The following is a 9,354-nucleotide window of genomic DNA, read 5'->3' as shown; positions in this document are numbered from 1 at the left end:
TTGCATATCTGAAGTTACTACAAATCCAGGTAATATTTACTTGCCAAACTTTCTATTTCTTGTTTGAAAGAGCTACTGCTACAATTAAGGCAATCACTATCACAAACCCCCCAACAGACACCAGAATGGTGATCACTATCATTCCTCCAGCTCGCCCTTCAAATGAAGCATCAGCTGATTCGTAATTTGTCACTGGAACACAAAGGAAAATGAACAGGTTAAGTCAGTAGGGCAAGTGATTCTTTCCTGGGGGGCTTGAAATTCCAGCCTGAATAAAGCCTGGGTCTTTCCCCCCCCCCCAGCCAACTGGACTGTGTGCCCAGCATTTCTATCCCTCTCCTGGGTTTCTTTTCATTTCAGAGGATGGAAAGAGAGCAGAACTGTTTGCCAGCCTGAAACTGGAACCTCCCCTTCAATACCTTTTCCTGAAATTCCCAAATTTGTTGAATTTGTTTGAAAATGTACAGCAAAAAGAATTTTTAGTTGGTTACTTTATTTTCATTTTTCAGTGTGGAAAATTATGCACTATTTTATGGGTTGAGTAGCAGAACACTACCCCATATCAATGACCATCACTATGTCCTGAAATTTTCTCAAGTATCCATGGTGAAATTTGGTGGTGCCTACCTCTGAAACGGGACTTTTTCCCTGCTATTGTAGCTTTGCTTTATCAAGCGAGTGTGCTATATCTTGCTGTTTTTGCCTTTAAAGATTTTTGTGTTTGAAACTCACCATTTCTGGTCTGTATTGCTGGCGACCAGTCTGTATGAGCTCTTATTTGGGACTTGTCATCCAAAAAGAAGAAATTCAGCCTTGAAAACAAGGGAGGGGCAAGAATTAATACACACTTTAAAAGCAAGGATGAAAAGAGTGACGCATAATGCTTTGTTACCTTTGAACTACATTTTACCATGCTGAATAACAGTTATGCCCTCCTTCCTGAAGAAAGGTTGTTTCAAAGAATATTATTAATCACTAATCCCACAGCCATTATAGAAATATTAAAACAAAAAAACAAAACTTAAAATCCCCCCCCAAAAAAACATAGAATGGGTAGGACTGGCCAACAGGAAATGTTCGTTAGCATTGAAAAGAAACTTTATTGAATGGGACTTATTTATGACTTATGAAATTATTATTTCATGTCATTCGGCCATAAGGGCCAAACTAGATATTACGTACATGCAGTTGTGTGAACATTCACATCCAACATTTTCTATTCAAAAAGCAGCCATTGGCCACTGACAGTTTAGCAGAGGGATGTTGGCAGAGGGATCTTGTCATATCAAGCCATATATCTTGTCATATCTTCAGTATCAAGAACCTACTGAAGTTCTTTCTTCTACACAACTGTTAAAGGTCCAGGAGCCCTAAAGTTAAAAGGTTGGCCACACTTGGGTTATATTCTTCCCCCTCAACCACTAATCCCAACTCCTTGATGTAGCCTCTCACAACTACTTTTTTCTTGGTGAGGGGAAGAAAAAAAAAGAAAAAGTTACAAACAGAGTAACCAGATACAATGGAGGATAGAGTGCCTATACCTTTAACCATTGTCTAGAACAGGGCATTAGGGCAGGTGCAGTTTTTTTAACCCTTAAGAACATAAGAACAGCCCCACTGGATCAGGCCATAGGCCCATCTAGTCCAGCTTCCTGTATCTCACAGCGGCCCACCAAATGCCCCAGGGAGATAACAAGAGACCTGCATCCTGGTGCCCTCCCTTTCATCTGGCATTCTGACATAGCCTATGTTAAGCTGTGCCTGCCCAAATTCGCTCTTCTAGACAATGGTTAAAGGTATAGGCACTCTGTCCTCCATTGTATCTGGTCACCCTGGTTACAAATAACTGCATGCAATATTTATTCTTATCCTATGAGTTTTAAAATGGTAGGAGGCTCACAGAATTGTAAGTGGTTTCAGAATGTCAGCTGTAATTTCACCAACTTAATAGCTGTTATTATAGTCTGGATTTGTGACCACATTTTTGTGATTTTGGGGCAGATAACAGACAAAAAACAAGTAGGTTGCCATTTAACTCATAGTAGCAAAGGGCTTGTCAAATCAGATAGGAAGAGAAGAGTTAATCTAGACTACTCCTTTCCCCACCGTCTCTTCCATTCTATGAAATAAGAAAAAGTATATCTCAATTGGTGCCCATAATTACCTGTAAAAGTTGGACGGCTTCAGTGCCTGATTGCAGAAGGGGCCTTTAGTTTGACGGCAAAATTCTGATCCCACCTGGTAGCCTATAACTGTGATCAGCGCATATTGACTGTCGGCCATGTCCATAACCAGAAGATCCCTGGCGACTCTACATGAGACACTCTTGAATTCACCAGCAAAATAGACAGTAGCCTGAGATGTTTTGCGGAGATTTTCAATCTGTTCGGTATCCGTCACACCTTTGAAAAGATTAAGAGCAGTATCACATGGGAATCATGAAACCATTTGATCACTGCAGCAAGAATTACAGCCCAATCCTATTCTCTGCCACCAGCACCAATGCAGCCATGCCAAAAAGGCACATGCAGCGTCCTATGGGGGAGGTGTGGATCAGACAGCCTGCAGGAGATGAGTGAAAACACCTGCAGGCTGGATTCTGGCTCATGGAAGCTTTTTATTCGGCCCATGTGATAACTGAGGTTTCTCAGCATCACTCTTACAGCGGCGCAGCTTCTGCTCTGGTTCTGGGAGGGAGAGACAGAAGGAAGCCTCAGAAGGCAAGGAACGCCACAGGAGCAGGTGTAGACCAAGAGGGGTTGAGTGAGGGAGATGCTACCCTTTCAGCAGTGCCATATGCTAAGGTTTCACATTGCAGAGCACCTTTCTGCAAAGTGACATCTCAGCAGAAGCAGCACTGCTGAAAGGGTGACCCATGTATAATTGGCCTCTCCCAGAGTGATAATTGGCCTGTCCTATATCTTGAAAACATGATCAAGATTTGCATGCTCTCTTCTGTCATTTGCAACCAATGAGTTCCTATGTGAGGACAAAGTGCTTATTTCTGGCCGTCACCTGTTTCATAACATCCTGCTCAATGATGACACTTCCTACCCTCAGCAGGCACCATGAATACTATTCTAGCCCACTGTATGAAATGGGTTTGACACCCCTGGACTAGATGTTACTGTACCCGGTGAGGAAAAAAACCATTTGTACCATATACTTTCGAATTAAAAGTACTCATAACGTCCACTACTGCTTAGTAAAAACTAGAAACTTCTGTGCCTGGCAGGAAAATCCCATTTATACCATAATAGCTTCCTCCCTATTCCACTCTTGTGGCTGTCTGAGAGTAGAGGCCAAATAGCTAGTTCCACTAGTGGATAGGCCCTATAAGATTGGTCTGTTAGACTAGGAAAGTTTCTCAGTCAGAATTCTATATGCCCCATTCCCTACTCTGATGAATCAAAACAAATAAGCATGCATATGGCAGGGATGTGCGGTGGGTGGGGAGGCAGGTGAGGCAGAGCCTCCCCACCAGAGTCCTTTGAAAAGTGCCACTGCTGCGGGAGGTGTGCAAGCACTCTCAACCCAAGTGCACACATGACCCATACCTGGCAAAGCAGCAGAGTCAGGAACTTGGGCAACAGCTACTCTGACTGTGACTGGAGAGAAATTAGAGGTGGAGACACACTTCGGAATGTTCACAATAAAGTTGGTGCCCATGGTGGTTGTTAAGAGCATGTTGTTGTTCAGAGAGAAATCCAGGGCTGAAAAATGAACCAAAGAGGAATGTTAGGAGTATGTTTGCTCACAGCTTGAATCCAATTCCTCTCTTGTACAAAAAGGGGGACATGATCATCAGCTACTTCTCCTTCTCTCTGTAGACTCCCCCTCCAACTCATGCATATCTTGTATATCAACCCTCTAGAGCAGATTTAGGGAGGGCATCTAGGAGACAGAATTTGCAGTGTGTTCTCAAACAGGCCACACCTAGAGTATTGTGTCCAGTTCTGGTCGCTGCATCTCAAAAAAGACATAGTGGAAATGGAAAAGGTGCAAAAAAGAGCGACTAAGATGATTAGCTGGGGCACCTTCCTTATGAGGAAAGGCTATGGCATTTGGGCCTCTTCAGTCTAGAAAAGAGGCGCCTGAGGGGGGACATGATTGAGACATATAAAATTATGCAGGGGATGGACAGAGTGGATAGAGAGATGCTCTTTACACTCTCACATAACACCAGAACCAGGGCACATCCGCTAAAATTGAGTGTTGGGAGAGTTAGGACAGACAAAAGAAAATATTTCTTTACTCAGCATGTGGTTAGTCTGTGGAACTCTTTGCCACAGGATGTGGTGACGGCGACTGGCCTGGACACCTTTAAAAGGGGATTGGACAAGTTTCTGGAGGAAAAATCCATTACGGGGTACAAGCCAAGATGTGCATGTGCAACCTCCTGATTTTAGAAATGGGTTATGTCAGAATGCCAATGCAAGGGAGGGCACCAGGATGAGGTCTCTTGTTATCTGGTGTGCTCCCTGGGGCATTTGGTGGGCCGCTGTGAGATACAGGAAGCTGGACTAGATGGGCCTAAGGCCTGATCCAGTGGGGCTGTTCTTATGTAGGAGGTACCTGGCTTGATCAACCAATTATTATCCCAGAATTGGAGCACCTTCTCTAAAATTGTCACAGAGTTAGACATGGAATTTCCTTCATGCCATTGTCTTATCGGTGCGGATTTCAACGCCAGGGTTGGAAATTCAGAGCCGTTGCTCAGTACTGCCGCAAACTTAGATCCTGATTCATCTCTCCTTGATTTATTTTCTTTAGAAAGATTTTCCAAAGATAATAAAACGAATGCAGCTGGCCCCTATTTGGCCAGATTCTGTGTCAATTTTAATACAATATGGTTAAATGGCCTTGTAGATTTCCCCAATTCAAGTGAATTCACTTATGCTTCAGCCATTGGTTCCAGTGTTATAGATTATTTCTTGGTTCCACTTCACCTCAAGGTCAATGTTATTGATTTTTTGGTTGATGATCTAGGAATGAGTGACCATTTTCCTTTAATACTCAAGCTAGATTTAGGTTCTTTCCAGTACTCCACCCCTGATGTAGAGCTTGAAAATGAATATGAAATTAGGCCTAAAATCACGTGGAAAACTACAATTAATCAGAAAATGAGCGAACTGCTCTACACGGAGCCGTACAAGAGCTATAGAATCCAACTTTTAAATGAGTCAGTTCTGATACAACTAATTAAGATATATGAGTTATTAATCTCTAGGGTTTCACCCACTTTAGTCTCCTACATTAGTATACCCTCTGCTAAAGGTGGTACAGGGGAGGGGTCCCAAACAATATCCCCTTGGTTTGATAGGGATTGTATGGATCTCAAAAATCAGATTAGATCCGTTTACCAGCAATACCGCTATTCAGGGGCTATTCAAATTCCCAATACATATTTTATTCTAAAGAAGCAGCTGAAACAACTGATCCAAGAAAAGCAACATAATTTTGCTTCCCGCTTGTGGTATAAACTACTAGCCGCCATAGAACATAAAAATTCTAAGCAATTTTGGGGTATAATCACCAATTCTGCTCAGAAAACTGCACCTCACTCTCAGATGGTCATCTCCCCACACGAGTGGTGCCGCTTTTTCTCCACCTTATATTGCCAGGAGGGTGAAAGTGGCTTAGCATCTTTTACTTTAAATCCTTCAGCAACCACCCCATGGCCTCCTGTATCCACTGAAGAAATTATAGAGCTAGTCTCTCAAAGTAAACAAGGGAAAGCTCCTGGGCCAGATTTGGTATTGTCAGAGATCCTGAAAGTGGACCCCGAATGGTGGGCCCCTATTCTATCCTCATTATTCACAGTGGTGGACCAAACAGGTATAATACCAGCTGAATGGACAAATGCTACTATAGTGCCTATTTACAAAAAAGGCGACCATCGTGATCCCTCCAATTTTAGACCTATAAGCCTTTTATCAGTGGGGGGAAAACTTTATGCAAAACATCTTTTAAACAAGCTGCTATCCTGGATGGAAGATCTGGGCCTTCCAGGGTGGGATCAGATAGGATTTCGAAAAGGATCTTCACCAATTGATCACTGTGCTGTTTTAGCTCATCTGATTGACAAGTACACAAGGCTAAAAAATCAAAAATTATATGTTGCTTTTCTGGATCTTAAGGGAGCCTTTGACTCCGTTAATAGATCGCTGCTATGGGACAAACTAGTTAAACTCAATATAGACCCTAGACTTCTAACTCTTATTCAGAAACTTTATACAGGCACCCCCTGCCAAATTAAATTTACATCTTCGGGGAAATTGACCCCCAAAATTTAGGTCAAAAGGGGAGTGAAACAGGGGTGTATTTTAGCACCCACTCTTTTTAATCTTTTTCTACATGATTTTACCCCCTTTTTGCTTCAGATAGATGGACACTTTTCCAAACTAGGTTCAATGCATATTCCAGCATTGCTTTATGCAGATGATGCAGTGCTAGTATCCTGCACACCTATTGGACTTAAGCGACTTTTAAATAGAACATCTGACTATCTGAAATGTAACAAACTTGAACTGAACTCTCAGAAAACCAAAGTTATGGTCTTTTCAAAATCATGGAGCCCAGGTACTTGGTCTATTGGAGGGGAGAAACTGGAACAGGTCAAAAGCTTTAAATACCTTGGAATTCAGTGAACCAAAGTTCACTGGAACAGGTCAAAAGCTTTAAATACCTTGGAATTCAGTGAATTCCAATAAAGCATATTGTGATATAAAACTATAAGTTGTGGTCATACTCTGTATGAAACTTGGCCAACAGACTGAGGCAAAGAGGCAAAGAAGGAAGGCCCATAGCCAGGGAGACAGACCAGGGACAGACTGCACTTGCTCCCGGTGTGGAAGGGATTCTCACTCCCGAATTGGCCTTCTCAGCCACACTAGACGCCGTTTCAGAACCACCATTCAGAGCACGATACCAGAATCTTTCGAGACTGAAGGTTGCCAACAACAAAAATATACCAACATCCCTGCTAGCATTTCGTTCATGTTTTGTAACTTCCTGGTCATTGATGATTGTTCAGTGATAATCAGCAGTAGCCCCGAAGATTCAGACTGTTTTTCACAGACAGAGTAATGCAACTCCACTGAACTACCGTATTTTTCACTCCATAAGACGCACTTTTTCCGCCCCAAAAAGTGTGGGCGGGGGAAGTGTGTGCGTCTTATGGAGCGAATACTAAAACAAAAAACAAAAAAACCTCCGCCCTGGCCCTGGCCCCAACCCCTGCCCGCTCGCTCTGCTCGGCTTCCCCGGGCAGTCAGAGGCTGGGCTGGCTGGGGGGCTCCTGCCTTCCCTCAGTGCCGGCGTGGACTGTGGCAGCGCTGGAGGGCGCCCAAGCCCGCGTGTCTACTCAGAAGTAAGTCTCAGAATCAGTGGGGCTCACTCCCAGGAAAGCATGGGTGGGGTGGCAGTCTCGCTGCCCAATCCTGTGCATGCCTACTCTGAAGTAAGTCCCATTAGAGTCAGGGGGGCTTACTCCCAGGAAATCCTCTCTCCCCCCCAAGCCTGGAACATCACATCCTCTCTCCCCCCCCCCAAGCCTGGAGCATCACAGCTTCTCTCTTCTGCCCCCAAACCTGGAGCATCACAGCTTCTCTCTTCCCCCCCAAGCCTGGAGCATCACAGACTCTTGCTTCCCCCCCCCCAAGCCTGGAGCACACACACACACACTCTTGCTTCCCACACACACACTCACACAGCAGGGGAGGGGCGCTTTCACTCACCTCATCCAGCATCTGAATGTAAGCCCCCCCCATCACAAAGAAAAAACTGTCTCCTTGGTCAGAATGCCAGTGTTTGCTTATTGCACAAGCCCCAGGTATCACCATAAATCCAGAGGTTTGTTGTGTCTTGAGAATTCAAGTTGTGGTTGGACTTTCCACTTGTTCCTTTGTATTGGAATCACGGAAGAACTGGTGAGGAGGTAGATGTGGTGTCAGCAGTGGCCCCTTTAAGGGTAAGGCCTGGGCATCCAGCAGAGTGTGCTGCACAGCTGCAGCCACTGGAAGGCAATAGGGCCCTCAGGGATATAAGGAGTACCAGAGGCAGAAAGGGTTTGTGGGTTTTGAAGGAGTGCAGGTTGGAGGTAGGAGAGGAGACTGACTGGGTTTATTGAATTTGGAATCTGACTGTGGATTGTGACTGGACTTGGATACCCTGATGGATTTGACTAAACTACCTGGAACCTGACCTTGGACTGTAATTTGGCTTATTGGCTCTGGACAACTCTGGCAACTCTGATTGATGGGACTGATTTACTTGGCATCTGTGGACTAGAACTGGACTCACTTTTGCTTGCTGCACTGGTGAGTTGCACAAGGGGGACTGATCAGCCTTAAGCGGGCACGAGGCCCAGTGGATTGGAATTTGGCAGAACATTATCTTTCTGCTACAATGTGATCCCCTATTTGTGTGCACCTGATTTTGTGAGCTTCATAAATTCTGACTCTAGCACTGATGAGTTCTTGGCATTTCCAGAAAACTAGAGTACTCAAACCTTTAAGTCTCTCCATTTGTTAATGACAGTGATAATGGTTCTTAATGCCACTGTTGACTGCTGTTCACTTTACATGGTTCAAACGTTATTCTGTTATAGTTTAATATTTTATTACACCGTTTGGTTCAGAATATTTTTTCCTGTTTTCCTCCTCTAAAATCTAGGTGCGTCTTATGGTCAGGTGCGTCTTATGGAGCGAAAAATACAGCAGTTATAGTCATTCCACGTTATCTGCAGCACCACTTGAAGCTGCACATACAAGGATATTTCATTATAACAAGAACTGACTTCTGGTAAGGTTGACAACATTTTTTTCCTTGACAAGACTTCTGTGTACAACAAGCAAAAATACAGCTTTGGAAGCATTTACTGTGTTAAGATATAACAATAGGGAGAGCTTCACTGGCTGTGGTTCTCATGCTCACATACCTAGGAAAGCATTAGAACCTTCCCATAAAAAAAGCTATCAAGTTATTTCTTGCATAGAAAGTCAACAGAAATAGTTCCTGGGACAGACTAGTTGAAAATATCTACAAATCAGGCTCTGCTGAGTAGTGATCGTGGATTAAATATTTCAGTAGCAAAGGTGTTAAACTATCAATACATTCATGTCTTTCTCCATAAAACTCCCTTCACACAAACAGAACATCAACAATAAACTCAGTATTCTTGACACTGACAAGCAGTAGCTCTGCAGGGGTTCAGATAGGATTTTTTTTTCTCTTGGAGATGCCAGGGGTTGGCATTTTTTTGATTGGCATGAATGCAAACACATTCCCGCTGAAGTAACATGGTGATACTTACGGATTTTTTCCAGGTCTTCCATGGCAATCGCCCATGCC

General features: G+C 43.7%; 1 protein-coding gene across 1 annotated transcript; it reads right to left on the bottom strand.

Annotated features, from left to right (window-relative positions):
- Positions 1-52: 52 nt before the first annotated feature.
- Positions 53-9,354, bottom strand: LOC136655315 (uncharacterized). Its single transcript, XM_066631646.1, has 5 exons — positions 9,317-9,354; positions 3,558-3,713; positions 2,165-2,402; positions 733-812; positions 53-192 (listed from the first exon to the last, which is right to left on the bottom strand). Exons 1-5 carry the CDS (start codon positions 9,336-9,338, stop codon positions 53-55), a joined length of 636 nt encoding a protein of 211 aa, XP_066487743.1. The 5' UTR covers positions 9,339-9,354.

The sequence above is a fragment of the Tiliqua scincoides genome, chromosome 6 (assembly GCF_035046505.1).
Source record: "Tiliqua scincoides isolate rTilSci1 chromosome 6, rTilSci1.hap2, whole genome shotgun sequence".
NCBI lineage: Eukaryota > Metazoa > Chordata > Lepidosauria > Squamata > Scincidae > Tiliqua > Tiliqua scincoides.
This window is presented reverse-complemented; position numbering and strand designations above follow the sequence as displayed.

What these genes read in the sequence shown, in the direction of transcription:
- LOC136655315 (XM_066631646.1), bottom strand. Translation starts at nt 9,338, where the DNA reads ATGGAAGACCTGGAAAAAATCC. An exon ending in TGACTCTGCTGCTTTGCCAG is followed by an intron (nt 2,403 to 3,557) that starts GTATGGGTCATG and finishes ATCTTTTCAAAG; the next exon opens with GTGTGACGGATACCGAACAG. An exon ending in AAGCCGTCCAACTTTTACAG is followed by an intron (nt 813 to 2,164) that starts GTAATTATGGGC and finishes CTTGTTTTCAAG; the next exon opens with GCTGAATTTCTTCTTTTTGG.